The sequence below is a fragment of the Haliotis cracherodii genome, unplaced genomic scaffold (assembly GCF_022045235.1).
Source record: "Haliotis cracherodii isolate W230 unplaced genomic scaffold, xgHalCrac1.p SCAF_4, whole genome shotgun sequence".
Lineage (NCBI taxonomy): Eukaryota > Metazoa > Mollusca > Gastropoda > Lepetellida > Haliotidae > Haliotis > Haliotis cracherodii.
Genome location: NW_027266297.1, coordinates 23,014,050 through 23,035,219, shown reverse-complemented (window position 1 = coordinate 23,035,219; position 21,170 = coordinate 23,014,050). Strand labels below are relative to the sequence as shown.

General features: G+C 39.9%; 1 protein-coding gene and 1 pseudogene across 3 annotated transcripts in view; both read right to left on the bottom strand.

Annotated features, from left to right (window-relative positions):
- Positions 1-6,441, bottom strand: part of LOC139478172 (TBC1 domain family member 2B-like) — a 42,072-nt gene extending 35,631 nt beyond the window's left edge. For 2 of the 3 annotated variants that reach the window (XM_071260521.1, XM_071260522.1), the window contains exons 1-4: positions 6,029-6,441; positions 3,942-4,083; positions 2,304-2,514; positions 1,050-1,345 (exon numbers count right to left, since the gene is read on the bottom strand). In XM_071260521.1, coding sequence (XP_071116622.1) covers positions 1,050-1,345; positions 2,304-2,514; positions 3,942-4,083; positions 6,029-6,432 — 1,053 coding nt within the window. In that variant the 5' untranslated portion in view covers positions 6,433-6,441. The remainder of the gene's footprint in view (positions 1-1,049; positions 1,346-2,303; positions 2,515-3,941; positions 4,084-6,028) is intronic. The other variant, XM_071260523.1, reaches the window with a different exon arrangement.
- A 13,434-nt stretch (positions 6,442-19,875) lies between these two features.
- LOC139478370 (uncharacterized) lies at positions 19,876-20,867 on the bottom strand (annotated as a pseudogene).
- Between the last annotated feature and the right edge of the window lie 303 nt (positions 20,868-21,170).

Genomic DNA, 21,170 nt, shown 5'->3' with positions numbered 1-21,170 from the left:
GAGGTCCTTGTTAATCTGAACAAACAGTGAGTGAGTGTTATCAGGTCCTCGTTTATCTGAACGAACAGTGAGTGAGTGTTATCAGGTCCTTGTTTATCAGAAACAGTGAGTGAGTGAGTGTTATGAGGTCCTTGTTAATCTGAACAAACAGTGAGTGAGTGTTATGAGGTCCTTGTTAATCTGAACAAACAGTGAGTGAGTGTTATCAGGTCCTCGTTAATCTGAACAAACAGTGAGTGAAAGTTATCAGGTCCTCGTTAATCTGAACAGTGAGTGAGTGAGTGTTATCAGGTCTTCGTTTATCTGAACAAACAGTGAGTGAAAGTTATCAGGTCCTCGTTAATCTGAACAGTGAGTGAGTGAGTGAGTGAGTGAGTGAGTGAGTGAGTGAGTGAGTGAGTGAGTGAGTGAGTGAGTGTTATCAGGTCCTCGTTTATCTGAATAAACAGTGAGTGAGTGTTATCAGGTAAGTAAGGGTTTATTGCTGCTTTGAACAGTATTCCAATTATATAGCGTGTCATCTTAATGTGGGAGGAAAGCCCGAAGTGATGCAGGTCTCAGCCATTCACCACTTGGGAGAAACCCACAAGCACGGGTCTGGTGCTGACAAACCTAGAAACATAAACAGGGCAAACCGGGATTAGTTTCTGGCTCACCCAAGGGATGCAACTCTGCAGAGTGAATTGCAATGCCTTAGACGACTGCCCCCCCCCGAGTGTGATCAGATTCTTGTTAATCTGAACAATCAGTCAATGAGTGATTGTTATCAGGAAAGCAAAGTGATGCATGCGGGTCTAACACAGGTTTAACACTTTTGTGAAACCAACAAGCATAAGTATGATGCTTACATGCTGAAACATATTTAGGGTGAATCTGGGATTTGAACCGACGATGACAGGCTTGACCTGTCTGGACACAAAAGAGACTAAAGCTTTGAACACTTGGGTGGGTGTGAGTCAGGTTGGTTTAACACTTTGAACGGCATATCATAATACCAAGCTTGATGTGGGAGGAAAGCTGGAAGTGGTGCAAGTCTAATGTGAACTTACATGTTTACAGCGAACACATGTAGGGAAGACAACCTTATTCCGCTGATCCTTATAAACCCCTTCTGTCACAGTGTTGCTTCTCTTGGACGCCAGCTTCTTGAAAGTGGACAGAAGTTTCCCCTGGGGGTTGGACTTGGAGACGGGGGAGGTGGGAGACTGGAGGTCTGGGCAAGATTTGAAGGGGGCTGCTGTGTTGTTTGGGGGCAACAGAGTCTCGGTGGGAGGAACCTCGGTCTCCAATAGCGTCCAGTCTTCCCGTGAGGACCCTGAATCTGGGGACAGTGAGCCAGGAGTTTCTGAAACATTGTATTACATTGTTATATAGAAAGGGTGGGCACCAGGTATTACTGCCAACTAGGTCACAGCTCACCTGGGACTATATAGGTTATGTAGTGAATTGCCCCAGGGGAGGGGGGGCATGCGTAATTGGGAACACAAGTATGAGTGAGTGAGTTTGGTTTTACGCCGCTTTTAGCAATATTCCAGCAATATCACGACGTGGGACACCAGAAATGGGCTTCATACATTGTACTCACGTCGGGAATGGAACCCAGGCCTTAGGCGTGACAAGCAAACGCTTTAAACACTAGGCTACCCGACCTCCCTATACAAACAAGTTACATTACCAGTACCATACTTACACAAGAACAAACTTGACCAAGGAACATCATCACTAGTGCCTTCAATATACCCTTTGTAGGCACTAAAACAATAGCCCTGTGGGCACTCTGGAAGAGAACTAATCCCAAGTAAACTATGCCTGTTGCAAGAGTCAACTAAACCAGATAGGGTGGTCAGACACAGTGGCATGGTTGATTGCGTGTAATTGGCTGGTTGGTTTGTTGTTTAACGCCGCACTCAGCAATATTCTAGCTATATGATGGCAGTCTGTAAATAATCGAGTCTGAACCAGACAATCCAGTGATTGATATCATGAGCATTGATCCACGTTATTGGGATCGATGACATGCATCAGCCAAGCCAGACTACCCGATCCCGTTAGTTGCCTCTTATGACAAGCGTAGTCGCCTTTTACGGTAAGCATGGGTTGCTGAAGACCTATTCTACCCCGGATCTTCACGGGTCGCGTGTAATTGTACCCATATGGTGTGGGACGTTGCTCGTGCTATCAACCACTGGTTTGTCTGACTCATGATTGTTTACACGAATAGGTTATATAGCCGAAGTTGGACTAGTTCTGAGTGCAGGATAAAACAACCAAACAAACAAACTAAAACATCATAAATGACCTACCTCTGTTTCCCTCTCCGGATATTTTGAAGTTGGACCTGATACTAACAACAGCATCTCGGATCTCCTTCTTCAGATTCCACTGAGGTATTTTGCTCCCACTGAAACTCTGTTCCTCCACTTGGATGTTGTCCATGGGAGCTTCCAAGATGACTCTACCACCATCCTCATCATCAACATCATCACCCAACAGGCCACTGATCTGAAGTCTCTTCTGGGCAACAAAATGTTTTATATGTCAGTTTTTCAAACCTGTTTTCACTCAGTTTACTGGCTTTTAACAAGGAACCAATATACCGTTAGCCAGTCACATTCCTGTTTTCTTTACCACATATATTTTTCAGGATGTTATTAAATACAAAAAGCAGACACTCTAGTTCAAATAGTAGATTGGCAGTGTATGAAATTTAGCACAAAAGTCACAGCCCTCATGTAAAAACTAAACAGTTCAGGGGGTCCCTAGATTCAAATACTATAGAAGCAAACCTCAAGGTCCACTCTTTATTTCCAACATGGGTTAGGGAGAGCCATTTTTTTTGTCAGTATTGTCTTGGATACATGGAGTGTTAGAAACAATGTTAAACAATAAACAGTTGACAAAGGGCATAAAAGTTGCAGGAATACAATCTGCTGTGAAAAAAGATCTTGAATATGTATCGCATCCATACCCATTTCACAGCATATACATTTAAACATCTGAAACTTGGGTGTCACTCTCATTTGTGTAAATCTAAGCCGTTCTGTAGATTAAAATTCCCCTATTATCATGATTAAGGCTTCAATTTGGACCACATAGAAATGGATCAGTAACATGCCAATGAAACACTAGGTATTGGAGAAAACATGCGGTTTTTCCCGACCCCCAGGGCGTGTTCTGTCTACCAAAACCGAGGGAAAGTGTTTTTCCATACTTATATACTGAAAAAAGAAACTTAAAACAACATTTATCAACATTTTTATGTTTCGAACATACTTTCCATGAACCTTAGGAAACGTGCGTAAAATATCAGTTGCTGGCGTACCAATCTTGAAAAGGACATTCTAAAAACCAGTGTGGCTTATCAACACCTCTGTAGCCTAGTGGTACACTCATTGGTCTACAGATATGAAGGTTGCCAGTTCGATCCTCGGACATATGAAGAAAACATTTGTCATTTGATTTTACATTTCATTACATGTTACAATCTGAACGGAAGTTACAATAATAAAATACCCAGGACATTATATAAAATCCCTGGGATATTATAGCAAATATGACTTGAATATCGTATAAAATCCCAGGGATATTATATAAAATCCCAGGAACATTTCAACGTCCCTGTTTATGAGATTTAACCCGACTGGAAAGTAAAACCTCACAATAGGTTTTAATGCCTATAGAAAGAAGTCTCTTACTTAATAGCGATCCCAATGAATAGGTTTATAAAATTGGAATAAGAACCCAAAGCAATGAGTTATGAAGTCTGGAACATCACTTTTTTGGTTTTCTCAGTGAGACATACAGTGTCATTTATCCCAGATGAAAACAAATGACCCTCCGTTTTAGAGTAATCTTGGCCCTGGTCCTGTATTTCCAGACCCTGGCATTTCATATTTATCGGGGTACAGGTAATAGGACAGTTGCCATGGTTAAGGAAATACCTTGACTGTCCACTGAACCCTCTCTGATGATATGGTGGTCCGCTTCTGGCTGTACTCTCGTCTCTTCCTCTGCAGTTCCTGCAGCCAGTACACCATCTTGTGTCTCTCCTGGGCATCCAGGTAGTGGATCTTCCCTTCAGACCTGAACACAGACAGGTACAATGCCAGGCTGTTTACATACGGATCTAATGAGGATATTCCAAAATATTCAATTTCAAAACTGTACCAAAATTAAGAAGCTAATGCCATAAACATATATATTATTTGTTTTCAGGCCTTATTACCTCCCCCGATAAAAGCGTTTTATTTCTACCCTTACCCTAACATATGGATAAGCTAATCAAAGGGTGTATACATGTACTGACCTAAAGAATGATTTTGTTTGTTTGTTTGTTGTTTAACACCTTACTCAGCAATATTCTCGGTATATGACGGCAGTCTGTAAATAATCGAGTCTGGACCAGACAATACATTTATTGATATAACTGATCCACGCAATTGGGATACGATGAAATGCATCAATCAAATCAGCGAGCCTGACCACTCGATCCTGTTAGTTGCCTCTTACGACAAGCATTGTTGCCTCATATGACAAGCAGGGTTGTTGAAGACCTATTCTACCCCGGATCTTCACGGGTCCCTAACAAATGAAATATGGACTACTGAAATAATGGAAATGCTGTTAGCCGGGGCCAAGCTCTTTCTCAGTGATGACATAGCCTTACACCACTGCCACATCCTAATTTGCATATCACGTGACTTGACTTTTCTCTTGTTTGTAAACAAACGTGCCTACTCTGAAATCAGAGCAGACTGGTCTAATTGAAGCCTTTCAGTGTGCTTTACATATTGTTTTGCATAATTATATTTATATAACTATGCTACGACAACTGCAACAGTGAGGAGCATGACAAGATATCTTTATGCATATAGTGACGATATCACTAGCCTCCATGGAGCTTTGGTGACAAATGGAAAATTGGTTTAGTTGGACATTATTAATAATTGGACACTTTTGGAATAAAGTTTGTTTGCGAATAGGTCAGCATATCCTGTTCCAACAGGCACCAGGCACAAATACATGCTAAGGCCAGTCAATTGTTCACCTGCAAAAATACAGGATGAGGCAATGAACTGTTGGAGGTAGAATAATCCTACTATTTGAGAGTTCCTTCCCTTGACTCCCGACAAGGGTGACCAAGCCACTCACTCAAACATCACGTTAGTTGTCTTCTTACTCAAATCTTATGAAACACAGAAATCTCACAGCTCATAATTACACAAATAAGACTAAAAACATGTCATCTGACCCCGAACATCTGATGTCCCCATCATGTCCATATAGTAAATTCACATGAAATTTAAAAGTATCAGAATATATGTGATATGATTGCTATGCTGGATGACAACAAGAACAACATCATGTAACCATGGTAACATTAGTAAAATGTTGTGCAGAAAAGGCATATAACCGCTCATGCATTGTTCAACAAAAAGGCATAAGCTCTGCCAAATTGGTTGTTGTAGCAAATCTCATTTCATTTAGTCACCAAAACACCACTTTGTATGTTAACAGAAATTGTATGAAGCTATTGTATCAGTCTAGTTGTTGATGTTTACCCAAATAACAATGTTACCACATGGCACTAATTAAACTTGGAATCAGAGCGCGGAGCTCATGTGGAGGCATAATAAAGATAATTGATGTGCATTTAACAGTTTTATTATTCATTAAACTAACATAAATATCATGTTATATACCAAATTTAAATTACCTTTACTTCAACAAGATGAAACGATGTAGATTCTATCACGATCTAAATGCAGCTTCTGTCAGACACTGAGTGAATCATCCTCACATGATTAAAAGTAAAACACGTGCTTCAAGGAAATATTTACATTTAGAGATCTCTCAAAATAGATGCAATTTAAGAACTCTTAGTTGTCTGTCATAAATCCTACTTGCACAGAGATAAATGAAAAATATTTTATAAAAAATGTCTGAGAATTGTGCATTTATTTATATAAATATAACAGTTTAATATAATTCACTCAATGACTGATTATTGTAATGACTCTATCAGTACCTGATTTCAAATAAACCCGGCTTGTCCGTCACATTTGGGTCAAATGTAAAGAAGGCATTTGAAATGTCAATCTCTCCGAGAGGCAGCAAATCTTGGGGGTTGCGATAATAGTATAGTTTGCAGGTGTCATCGCCGAAAACAAACCAAAACACCCTGCTAGTTTTCACGAAGCCTAGAGCACCAACTTTGGCCAGCCATCCGCTAAGACGAGTTTCTTCCGGGTAAGTCTCTTTGGAGGTGGTCTTTGATTTGATCTGTGCAGACTCGGTTATATTACTGGGCGATGGAATGTGTCCCTCTTGTGAACTGACTTCTTTGCTGTTAGTTTTTTCCGTTGATGAATTAATTGATGACGGGTCGTCAGAAAGTTCACTTTCTTGGGGCACTCCCCCAACACCCGCCATATTGGCTTGGCTTGTTTACTTCCGCTGAAACTTTTCGAAACAACAGTTATTTCCCTTACACAAATCGTCTTATTTCGTGATCGCATTAGTGAAGTTGAGTATATGGAGTCACAATTGTGATTCCTGTATACACAAGTTAGCTTTACAGGACCGTGATCAATCTCTCTGACTTACTATACAACCAAACGTGTGTGGGCTAAGTCCGACATATCAAGTTTATTATTATTTAAGAGGTTCTAAGAGCACAGTATCATTTTCTTGATCATCATCTTTAAAAACAACATTAATAAATTAGCATTGATTCCAGAAACACATGAACAAACTCAGCATCGATATTAAAAGAAGTCATACCTATTTGTTACTTGAAATACTTTCTTAGAACGCTTTTAATCCTCTTCCGTCTTTCTATGATATTTATTACACAATGATGCACACAAAAAAATCGTATTTCCTAACAAAACTTTACTACTTATCAGGAAAGTATTGTACTCTAGGCCGGAAATCAAAGACTGAAAAACCAAATAACCTAACAACCAATAATATTCAAGCCTCCCCAAGTTAGGAATGTGAAATACTATATTTAGTTTGTATTATTATGGAATAAATAAAATATTGTCATTTGCAGTTAGTTAAATTATAGATTATAAATAAACATGCATATACTGCACATTATTGACACTCTATTATATTCTATACACAACACGACTACAGAAAAAAAACTTTATTATTTAGTATCATTCTCCCGGACGTTATTTCGTTTGACTGCAAAATGCACAAAAGTAGAGGTCTTTATGGATGCAGGGCACCCCAAAATCGTGTGGATATAGAACACACACCCTGGTATAGCAACCCCCGATCCCAAGTGTTGAGTCTATAGCACCTCCCGGAGCCCTAGCCTTACGTCTATAGCACCCCCGGCCCGATCACCATCGACAGGGCACCCTCCTCGTATGAAGTCTATAGCACCCCCGTGCGGATATAGGACACCTCCTCGTATAAGTCTATAGCACCCCCGTGCGGATATAGGACACCCCAACGTATGAAGTCTATAGCACCCCCGTGCGGATAAAGGGCACCCCTAGTATGAAGTTTGTAGCACCCCTGTTCGGATAAAGGCCATCCCTAGTATGAAGGCTATATAGCACCCCCGTGCGGATATAGCACACACCCCTCATATGAAACCTATAGCACCCCCGTGCGGATAAAGGGCACCCCCTCGTATGAAGTCTAAAGCACCCCCGTGCGGATAAAAGGCACCCCTAGTATGAAGTATATAGCATCCCCATGCGGATATAGGACACCCACTCATATGAAATCTATAGCACCCCATGCGGATAAAGGGCACCCCCGTGCGGATGAAGGGCACCCCATCGTATGAAGTCTATAGCACCCCCGTGCGGATATAGGACACCCCAACGTATGAAGTCTATAGCACCCCCGTGCGGATAAAGGGCACCCCTAGTATGAAGTTTGTAGCACCCCTGTTCGGATAAAGGCCATCCCTAGTATGAAGGCTATATAGCACCCCCGTGCGGATATAGCACACACCCCTCATATGAAACCTATAGCACCCCCGTGCGGATAAAGGGCACCCCCTCGTATGAAGTCTAAAGCACCCCCGTGCGGATAAAAGGCACCCCTAGTATGAAGTATATAGCATCCCCATGCGGATATAGGACACCCCCTCATATGAAATCTATAGCACCCCATGCGGATAAAGGGCACCCCCGTGCGGATGAAGGGCACCCCATCGTATGAAGTCTATAGCACCCCCGTGCGGATAAAGGGCACCCCCGCGAATGACGTCTATATAGCACCCCCGTGCGGATGAAGCGCACCCCATCGTATGAAGTCTATAGCACCCCCGTGCGGATAAAGGGCACCCCCGCGAATGACGTCTATATAGCACCCCCGTGCGGATGAAGCGCACCCCATCGTATGAAGTCGATAGCACCCCCGTGCGGATAAAGGGCACCCCCGCGAATGACGTCTATATAGCACCCCCGTGCGGATGAAGCGCACCCCATCGTATGAAGTCTATAGCACCCCCGTGCGGATAAAGGGCACCCTCTCGTATGAAATCTATAGCACCCCCGTGCGGATAAAGGGCACCCCCTAGTATGAAGTCTATCTAATTGCACCCCTGTGCGGATAAAGGGCGTGCGTATATAGGACAATCTTTCACAGCCCCGATATACATATGCGAGTTTTGTCTTAAACATTATGGTGAGAAAAGATCATAAGTAAGACATAAAAGTAATATTGTGGTCCATTCACTAAAGTTTTCGAATGTGAAATTTGTTTCAAAAACTTTAAGCATTATGATCATCTGAAATGTCACGTGAAGATACATAATCAAAATGATATCATGTATATCATGTCATATTTCATTCCACAGCTTTGATCTTTATAGGAAACATGTTTCTTCATGTTTGTCTGTTTGTTGTTTAACGCCGCACTAGCATGGGTTGCTGAACACCTAGTCTAACCCGGACCTTCACGGGTCGCGAACTAATGAATCGAAGTACATGTATTTAAGATGTTCGCATTACGTCTGGTGCATATCGACGTCGAGCTACAAATGCTCCCTGTCGACGTCGCGTTCGTTTAAGTAGTGGTCTTTGCGCCCCACCCCCCACCTGCTTTTCGTGTTTGTATTGAAATAGGAATGGAATGATGGGAGTACGATTTCTCACACCCCGTTTGAAGCTTAGATCGGTGGTATAGAAGTGAGTGAGATGAATCGTAAAATCCCCAGATAGTCATTGTAAAGATTTATCCGTAAAAGTCGACCATTTCGCTACGACTAACCGGAACTTCCGGAAGCAAAGGCAGTCTTCCTTTCAGACTCGCTAAGTGCACTTCAAGCCATCAGCGGCAGAAACTCTAACTCCAGGCCAAACACAGTCAATACTATTCTATACGAATATACAAAACTATCGGACCAAGGGAAACAGGTGAAGGTGTGTTGGATCCCCTGGATCCCCTCTCACATAGATATACATGGAAATGAAAAGGCAGACTCACTGGCGAAGCTAGCTCTAGACAAAGCGGAGATACAGCTTATTCCCTTTAGTATACTAGAGACAATAAGCAAAATCAAAGCTCCCATAGCCCAAAGATGGCAAGCCCTATGGGACGCAAATAAGATTGGCAGATGGCTACACAAAATTCAGCCCAAGATCCACCAAAAGCCATACTCATACTCAAATGAAAGGAAAACTGAAATTGCCATCCCAGATTCGGTCACAAAAGGCACTATGACAAGGTTTGTTCATCTTGCAATCAGGCTGCATCCATTTCTCACGTGTTACTGGAATGTCAAGACCACGCACCAGCCCGGGCTCGGTTAAAACAAGAATTGCAGTTAGATCCGCTATCTGTCATAGTTCTCCTGAAGCCAAGAGATGCAATAGCGGAGGCCAAACTAACTCTGTTTCTGAGAGATGGACAGCTACTAGAACATATATAAACCGAGCAGACAAGGATAAAAATGAAATGATATCAATATACGAAAATAGAAATCATATCAAAACAAAAACAAAAATTATGTGAATACCAAACTCACATACCCCACCCACACACATGAGTCCCAAAGAGGGACATGTCAGATAAGGCAGAAGGCGACCTCTTAAACACTTAAAGCAACAACAACATCATTCAGTCTTGCTTGACAACTGTATAAGGATCTATGCCGAAACTTCGCCATTACAGTAATTAAAGAAGTTGTTATTTCGTCTCTAGCGTACACGCCTTCAATGCAACTTCACAGAGATCGATCATCTTTAATAGGTTTCCATTCATGTCTTATCTTCTGTGGTTCTTTTTTCTGCTTTTGTTATTTGATAAAGATGTTCCTGGATTGGCCTACTTCTATCAGCGAAGGAGACAGTGAGTACGATGACGTTCAGAGGAGGGGTCAGCGCCCACTTGAATTAAACCTTGAGTCACAGGTTTCCCGATTTGATCAAGTTGAGATAATTATCATCGATAGAAAGCGGTTCTAAATTGAAGACGAATAGGGACTTGCCGATTTGAAAGTTTGTTCCCTCAATAAAGTTGCCTATGTTCTCTCTCCAGGTGTTCATACCATCAAACCTGCAACAATAAACCTGGTTGCTGTCGTCTTAAACTTCACCCCTAAGTTTTGTCTTCCGTCATCACCCTGAGCTACCACCCGAGGGCGAAAATGCGCTCTTGGACAATACCATCAAACATTAACATATGCTTCGATATCTCCCGCTTCCACTGGCTGCCCGGGGCTCTTTCATCCGTGTACAATCAAACCGTTTTTATGTTAGAGCCTTGAAAGTTGAACGGGTTCTTTGAACCGGTCGTAGCTGCTCCGTCCACGAAGCCGACGGCTACGCGGGTTGGACAATGGTCTAGGAACAGATTGTCGTAGGTGAACGTCATCTTAGATGAGATGACACTGGCTTGTCGGATATCCGTTTCCGTGTAAGGATATACACAGCATTGGCCCTTTCGAACTGTTTCGCGTGAGCGAGAACCAAAGCATTATTCATCCTCAGCTTTCAGACTTCATGTACACGTCTTGCAATTCTATCTTGTATTCTTTTCCTGTCTCTCCATTCATCAGTGCGGAGGGCGCGCTAGATCGAAACAGTTTCGCGTTGACGTCGACTCCGTTCTCCAGGTTGCGGTTGAGGTTAAACACATCTTCCATGATGGGTCCTTCCAAGGTTAGAGACTTGCTCAGAGCTATGAAAGACGCTCGACTGAGGAGAACGTCATTTCCCCCAGCAAGAGAATCGGTAGAATTGAAGTCGGCATTGTCGTCTCTAGAATCTTTGTAAAACAGTTGCGATTGAAGTTGAGAATTTCTAGCATCCTCACCGTATCCGAGCAAGGTTTCTATCATGGCTTTGTAAGCATAGCCGCCATTACTGGAACTGACGAACTGACCTTGAAGATACACTGACATCTGCGACAAGAGCGCTGTTATTTTAAAATTTCATGAAATCATATATTTTCATTAAAAAATAAATACTACATATTTTTTCCACTGAAATGACTAGACACCTACAATATTTTAAAAGAAATAGTTTTTAATGTAAATTTTGAATTAATGTTTATTATGAATCTATGTAATATTGTATGTTGATTGAATGTACGAAAAGAACTCATATATTTGTTCACATGTGATAATGTTAATTTGTATTCATTATAAATAAACTCAAAACTAAAAAGAAATTAATTATCCCATGATGAATAGAGGTGTTCGGAAAAAAACAACCAACAGGACTTGATATAAATTCATTTTGTAATACAAAGTGAGATCACTTACACAGCATATGCATTTGATAGGAACACCCACCATACAAACAGCATCAATTATGTGATGCCCTCTGAAAATTTCTATGGGAAGACATCTTCCGTCGTTAGGACAATAAACTTCTTCTTCTCCTTCATCCTCTTCTTCATCATCTCCATTGTTTTCGTGGCTTTTGCTGCTGCTGGTTTCAGCTGTTTCATCTGTTAAGTCGACTATCTTCTTTGCCACCTTGACAAATAGCAAATTGTTTCGCCAAAACGTTTTTACTGGTCTTCACCTGACCCCTGTACACAACGTAGGTGCAGGTCTCAGCCGCGACTGTATATCTCTCAGGGACTAAGACGGGACCACTTTCTTTCTTCAGAACGGCGAGAGCGAAGTCTTGCGGCAATTGACTCACGGTAACCCTGTTCTCGATTGTCTTAAACTTGTCTGCAGTAGCAACTTTGAGAAATTGTTCATATGACATGTCCACCAACCCTAGACTGCTTCCTGAATAGCCATGGCTGTTGGGCCTGTTTTTTGTTGTTGATTTTTCGACTTCATTTCGTTGACTTTTGTCATTTTTGAAAATAAATCCTGAAATAAATAATAAAATAAATAGTTTTGAAAGTGTCATAGTTGTGATAGTGATCATTTATGTAATTGATCTTTTTTAATCTGTATATTAATATTCATATTTGTTTTGAAATAATGGTTTATTCTAGATACAAAATACTTTATTTAAAGTATATCACTAACATTATCAATATAATAACATTTATGAAATATGTTAAAACGAAAAATAATTTACTTAAAGTTGATATATACTCATTACAATAATCATGAATATGATATATAAATATTATATAATTAAATAACCCTTTCCTCTACATTCATAATACATACTTAATTTGTTTTCTTTCAATTCAATCAACAAAAATGTTAAAAATTCCCACAAAATATTGTATACTTTCTAAATAATTGCATCTTCCCGAGGCAAGGGCGTTAACTGACTATAAAGTCCAGTTTCCACTTTTATATTCAGTTAACTCCCTTGCCACGGGAAGATGATTGATTCCATGCAAAGGTCAAGTCTGCTATAACCAAGCCTAAATGTGATGATTACTTAATCCTGTGTATCAGAGAATATACGTATTATTGCAGTCATCGCCTCACTGTTCACTTAATTTATGACGTGAAGCGACCCCCACCCCGAGTTTAGCGCGTGTGTGGTTAGTATAAGTGATTTTTGACAGTAGTGTTTGTCAGAGTAAGAATACTGGTTATACACTCATCCTATAGCTACTCCAGAAAGTCGCGAGTTGTATGTCTTTGAAATAAGCAGTTATACTGCATGCTAGGATTATATACTGCATAAAACATATGTTGTAAAATTAATTGATAATTTTTAATTTCTAATAATAATAATAATACTTTAGTTAGGAAACAGTAATTTATTTGTAGATATCGGAGTTATTGCAGTATGTGCCGTGCCTTCCATTATACATGTATATGGATCAAGGTGATCGGAAGGTATATACACATCTTCACACGGCGGAGGATGAGGATCGGAAGTGCTATAGACTCAACACTTGGGATCGGGGTTGCTATATAGACTTTATACCAGGGGGTTGCCCTGTACACGAGGATCGGGCTGCTATAGACTTTATATCAGGGGGTGTTCTATATCCACACAATTTTGGGGTGCCCTGCATTCATGAAGACATCTACTCACATTGACGTTTGGAGTCTGGTATGTGTTACGATACTTCATATACTTGTTGTTTAACGCCGCACTCAGCAGTATTCCAGCTCTATGACGGCGGTTTGTAAATAATCGAGTCTGAACCAGACAATCCAGTGATTGACATCACGAGCGTCGATCCACCCAATGAGGACATGCATCAACCAAATCAGCGATCCGGACCAACCGATCCCGTTAGTCGCCTCTTACCACAAGCATTGTCGCTTGTTACGGCAAATATGGGTTCCTGAAGACCTAATCTTCACGGGCCACGTCATAGAGACAACAATACTGTTTGGAATATTGTAAATAAACGGTTAAACAGTTTGGCATCTATAAACCGCTTGGAATATCGTAATTTGAACATTTACAATATCAGGCAGTTATCTAAGCTGTTAGGAATATGGTAAATAAACTGTGACAATATGTCATTTTGGTATCTATAAACTGTTTGGAATATGGTATTGTGTAACAATGTGTTGTACAGGCATCTACACTGTTTGAAGTGTGGTATCATGTTACGAAGTGTCATACAGGCATCTACTGTTTGGAATATGGTAATTTAAACTGAATTGTTTGATAGACATTTCTTAGAAGTTGAGGGATGACAAAGAGGACAAATCAACTATTTTATACTGTAATATAAATGTATAGATCTTTATACCGCTATCAAGCAAGAGTAAATAATGAACATGGTACAGAATTATATATGGTATGGTAATTTAAACTGTTAGAATATGTCATACAGGCATCTACATTGTTTGCAGTGTGGTATTATGTTACAATTTGTCATACAGACATCTACATAGTTTGGAGTGTGGTATTATGTTACAATTTGTCATACAGACATCTACATTGTTTGGAGTGTGGTATTATGTTACAATTTGTCATACAGACATCTACATTGTTTGGAGTGTGGTATTATGTTACAATTTGTCATACAGGCATCTACATTGTTTGGAGTGTGGTATTATGTTACAATTTGTCATACAGACATCTACATTGTTTGGAGTGTGGTATTATGTTACAATTTGTCATACAGGCATCTACATTGTTTGGAGTGTGGTATTATGTTACAATATGTCATACAGGCATCTACATTGTTTGAAGTGTGGTATTATGTTACAATTTGTCATACAGACATCTACATTGTTTGGAGTGTGGTATTATGTTACAATATGTCATAAAGGCATCTACACTGTTTAGAGTGTGGTATTATGTTACAATATGTCATACATGCATCTACATTGTTTTGAGTTTGGTATTATGTTACAATATGCCATACAGGCATCTCCATTGTTTGGAGTGTGGTATTATGTTACAATATGTCATAAAGGCATCTACACTGTTTAGAGTGTGGTATTATGTTACAATATGTCATACAGGCATCTACATTGTTTGGAGTGTGGTATTATGTTACAATGTGCCATACAGGCATCTACATTGTTTGGAGTTTGGTATTATGTTACAATATGTCGGAGTGTGAGTCCGTGAGGAAATTTTATAAAGCCTGAAATCTATAGTCTATACTTGATTTTCTAGTTTTGCATTATGTATTCGAGTTGAACTATTGGGCTGCATACACACGTGTATTAAGAGATAGCAGGCACATTCAGGACACATCACGATTGTTTCTGAACCGGCCCCTGCATGGTCAGATGTTGACCGAAGGTTTATCAGATAAGGACATTGAACTTTGATAAATTGATAGCTTCGAAAATTTATAAAATTAGTAACAGTGCAGTGATTAACAGGGTCGATGCTAGTCTTAACTAATGGGAAATTGCAAACTTGAAGAAGAATGAGAGGACTTGATTTTGATTTAAACATATTTTATTGCGGAAAACCAAATGGATTAGGCACAAGTGACACACTTACGAGGCCTTCTCCTATATACATTTCATTACATTTTGGTATGTGAATTCTGTGGTGCAGAATAAATGTACAGTGCATAGTAATTACAAGTAATGAGAAAATATAACACACACATATTCATATATATATATATATATATACAGTATTACACACAAATACATATACCTACATACACTCACACATACATCTACATATATACATATGATGAATTTACATTTTTGATATACAATGGTACATGATATATTTATAAAATAACACAGTAGTTAATAAACTACATGTAATAGACATTTTAAATTTATGTGAAGGGCGGGAAATCTAGAATGTAACTAAGCTGTGATAATTACAGGGAATGCAATTGTTTTACATCAAAATCAGAGTGTTGAAACAACCATGTATTATATGTACCAGTCACTTGTAAAATCCAGATAATTTGAAAGTAGCTCGTGAAATATAATTCTTGTTATAAATCTTGTTGCATTAGAATACAATTTAAAATCTGTTTGTTTCTACAATAAATTTATAGACATATTCAAAAATTAAGTTAACTTAAATTAAGAGGACATTGTAGAAACCATCCAACCTATCAACTGCTTACAAGTTGATTTCATGTTTGTTACGGTAAGTTTCGTTCATAATAAGTGTAGTAAACATAAAGCCGTTTGTTGTTTGTGATTAAAATACATTGAACGTTGGTTGGATAACCGCAAATATACTCTATACATTAACGCTAAACACCTAGAGGTGTACATATTCTTATATGTAGGGTGTATGTGGCAGGGTGAGATGGGGGTAGCATCGTTGTGAAAGTGTTCGCTTGGTAGGCCAAACACCCGGGTTCGATTCCATGTATGGGTAAATTCTTGTATCGAACTATTATTAACTTCCTGGGCGGTATTTAGAAAGTGTACGGTAAGGTTAAATGCTCCACATGAGCATTCGGTTGTATAGAGTGTTGTAACGCATTGACGTGTCTCATCTATACCAGATGAGGGCGCATTATACAACCAGGTAGAGTCTTTCTGTTATTGACTCTATGTTTAACAGACCTCATTATCCACGATAGGTCTACCATATACTACATCACAATGTACTTATGGTGTTATTGTTCTAGCATCAGCTAAATGCCAATTTCAAGACAAAGAACATTCAGGATAATAATATTCAACAATGAAGTTTTTATTGAGGTGACATCATGGCCCCAAGATACTGCCAGAAGCAAGTGATAAATCTCTGCCTGTCAGGGATGAAGGGGGTCATTACTGTACTTAATTAATATTTCATCACACATGATATACATATGGTGGGCGAGTACTTTAAGTAGACTCATGTTTTATATGGCAATTTAGAAGATAGTTATTAATTGTAGGCTATTTACTAACGTGAACCTTAAAATGGATTTGACAGTGAACTTGTTCCTAAGTTCAGAGTTGGAGTCACATCTATAGATGTGCAATACATCTTCATCAGCACTGTAGCCTTTAAGCTTGTATAACACACAATATATTTCATATTTAAATTTTCATGCTTAAACACATTTCAATATTTAGAAGGATTTAAACTGATTACAGTACAACAATATGATTTGCTTGTAAGGACGCTGCCATTACTGAAAGAGGTTGCTTGGTTCCCGATTTCGTGACTAATCCAGGTAAATCCAAATCCCAAATTTAAATGATTTTTTTTATTTGTGTAGAATAATGTTTTACATGACAATTTAGAAAAATCAGTAATCATTGAATGAAAGCTCATGAAAAAGTATGTAGACAATCCCCGTTTTTTGTTTTTAATTTACCTTGTATTATTGTCACAATTAGGCATATGAAATAACCTGAAACATGCACTTGTCCGAATAGTGATATCAGAAACTGCCCTGCCCCCCAAAGCAGGAAATACTACTAGTCCATGGGACACTTTTAACATTAGAAAAAAAGTTATGATAATGACAATTTGCATCCCTGATAATGTTTGTTTGTTTGTTTTTTAACGCCACACTCAGCAATATTCCAGCTATATCACGGCGATCTGTAAATAATCGAATCTGAACCAGACAAATCCATTGCTTGACATCATGAGCATCGATCCACGCAATTGGGATACGATGACATGCATCAACCAAGTCAGGGAGCCTGACCATCCAATCCCGTTAGTCATGGGTTGCTGGAGACATTTTCTAACCCTGATTTTCACGGGTTGTTTTCAATGATCATACTATGAATATATCTTATACTATTATCATTACTATCTACGCATTCTCACAGAATATATATCTATGTCTATATATATGCATCACACACATACACACACACACACACGTATATACATGTATATATATCCTCTCTGTATCACATATTAAAGAGATAGGAATTGATAATAAACGTCAATGATGTAAAGTTTATTGTCACAGGCGTTCATGAATGTCATTAACATAAAAGATTCAGCCTCGTTTCGTTTCATTGCATGGAAACTAGATACAGAAACGTCCTGTGAATGTTAGTGCATGAACTACCATTTATCGAAATGTATTATGAAGCTAAATATTACTAACGTGGTTATTTTTTTTAAATGTGCTCTGGCGACACTTTTCTCGAGTGCATTGTCCCGGATAAAAGCCGATCTCCCTGCGCGCATGAATACTTATGTGAGATATGCGAGGAGTATCAATCCTTACCATAAGATGAATATTCGTGGTCATCTATATCATTAATATATATTATGAATTATCAGTGTAATGGAAATAATTATTGATTTTGTTTCTTGTTTTACTATTCCAGCTATATAATAATCGAGTCTGGACGAGACGACCAGTAATTGATATTGTGAGCAATGCTTAACGCAGGGTACGATGCATGACATCAACCAAGTCACCGAGCCTGACCGAGTCTCTTACGAACAGCATATGTTGCTGGAGTGAGTGAGTGAGTGAGTATGGTTTTACGCCGCCTTTAGCAATATTGCAGCAATGTCACGGCGGGGGACACCAGAAATGGGCTTCACACATTCGGCGTGACCAGCCAACGCTTTAACCTCTAGGCTGCTGGGGACCTAGTCTGACTGAAAATCCCTACGGTGTTTAAACTGAATTTCAGTTACACCCCAGCATGTCAGCTTGTGAGAGAAAAACACAACAGACGCTGGTTGAAAATGCTGAAGACTTTAGTGAAACCAACAAGTACGTAGCTGACAGTCGCCATTAAGTATAATATGTAAGTAAAGTGTCAAATTACGCTAAACAAAAATTCAAACACAAAAAACTGAAACACTTTTTTATGCATTCAGAATACACCAGGGAAAAGAAAACATACATGTATATCTCGGATTTTTTAATAGAAATACTTAAATTCATTTGGAAACAGGGACAACTTGCAGTTTAGGTGTGGCTGGACTAAATATCATTTCTGGGTGAATCTGGAATTCGAAACAACAATCCGTGCACTTGGGTCAACAGTGTCCCACATCTGGAACGTAAATCTCAGAGTACAATATTTACAGAACTCATCAATGTCATCTTCATACAAACAGTGGTTTCACGGGAGTGGCATGTTAGATTTAAAGTGTATATATAGGTGAAATAAGGATCAAAATGACACAACACAAACAATTAACATGTCGTGATATTCTCACACGGTATACAAATGTATGTACAAATCGTTGTTCAACAGATCGAAATGATATGTATACAGAAGGTTTGAGAATTATCAGTAATTATTATTGACCTCAAATCAATAGGGGCCATCAACCATGTAGTCCAAATGAGCTCAGTGGTTTAAACATGTTGCAACTGTCTCATATAAATATTTAAAAAAATACCTTATCACCTCCGTGTAGATAAACGATATAGGTGACCCCTGAGTGAATGAACACCTTAAAGAACATACTCATTATCAATAGATATAATGATACTTTCTTATGTTAGATAGCTTTGGCGTTCTGCACTGCAGCATGGCAAAAAGTCTTTGTCAGCTCTTAGCAGCATAGGAACCTTATATCAAATTAGGTATCGACAATTTAATACTCGGAGGTGGTGGTATTTTTGTCATTGCTTTTTAAGACTTTAATATTTTGTTTTCTCTTTATTGGAGCCAAAACACCTTTTTCAACGCATCAAGCATGTCCAGTTAACTGTGAGTGAGTGAGTTTGATATAACGCCGCTTTTAACAGTATTCCAGTCATATCACGGCGTTTCAGCTTAAAGTGGGAGGAAAGCCCGAGGTGATGCAGGTCTCAGACGTTTACCACTTCGGTGAAACCCACGAGCACGGGTATGGTGCTGACAAACCTAGAAACATAATCGGGGCGAATCGGGATTCGAACCCACAAACATAGGTTTCTGGCGTGTCCAAGGGACGCAACTCTACACAGCGAATCGCGGCGCCTTAGACGACTGCCCCCCCCCCCCCCCCAAACCCACCACCACCCCTCCACACACACACACAGTTAACAGATATGGTCCGGGTTTCAGTGCCGTGCCTGCTTCAATCAGGCCCGAGTGAACCCAGGGAGTTAAATAAGTGAAAACATTTTAGTTCCCAATTACAGATGAGGATTCTATTGTCGATGTTGTTCTAGTTCCACCAGTATGTTGTCAATATCAGCGGTCGGCGCCCTACAGTGACTAGTGTACCAGTCATGTGGTTGCAGTTTCCCTTGACAAATCACTTGCTGGTATACATGCATGATACAATCAGCGAATTTCGAAAGAAAATCGTCGTCCTCAAACAAAGTTTGTCTCATCGTCTTGGGAATCTCCAGCTGCACTGATGATATACCCAACATGGCGGACTGGGTTGACAGCGTGAACACTGTTGGATCTGGCCTAAAACCGGACATGATTGGGTTCATGTCTACAGAAAACGGCATGCCATTTTTCACAATACCTAGGGGCCCGAACATATTTGTGAAACTTTCTTCATAACATTTCATTAACCTTGTTACCATTTCCTTGTCTTTGCAATATGCTTTCATACCGCCCAAACCCACATCTAACGCCAAGTCGCTTCTTCTGTCCCGTTTCCCATGAATATCAACATGGAGGAGAGGTAGTTTGACGTCACATCCGTAAGAGCGAAATGACTCCAAAGCTTGATGCCAAGGGGATACGGGAAATAGATCCCTTGATAGGAAGTTTGGGTCTACATTCCGTGAATCGTACGGCCTTGTTTGTGGAATATTCCAGACCATAAAACTCGCCGGGACACCGAACACCGTCGACATATGCTTCGCCAGCTTCAGAACGATTTCAGATGCCAATAATTCTTGTAAGTGTTTCTCTTTCTTTCTACCGTCCCATCCACCCCTCCACAATGCAATCCCGTGTGGGGCCGTCAACAGTATTGGTCCACCTAATTTAAATATATACGTTGATGGGTTACTTTGTGCCATTAGTGTAGCATCTATGTTGCTTTCCTCAGCAATGCCTTTCAAACGCTGACTTTTCAGTTTCGAATCAGTCCGTGTTGGGTGCCGAAACGTGTTGCCAAAGCTCCGTGCTGCACGTATATGTCTAGCGGACTGCATAGTGTTGCGTGACGGTAGCGCATCTGTGGTCTGCCACACTGCTGGACCAATCACCCCAGTCCCATGCTTGCATCTGTTCAAGGGAAGGTTTATTCATATTACATACTTCTCGGGCGTGCTATGATACGTACTATGATACCTTGGTTGGTTGGTTGGTTGTTTAACGCCGCACTCAGCAATATTCAAGCTATATGACGGCAGCCTGTAAATAATCGAGTCTGGACCAGACAATCCAGTGATTGATATCATGAGCATCGATCCACGCAATGGAGATCGATTACATGCATCAACCAAGTCAGCGATCCTGACCACCCGATCCCGTTAGT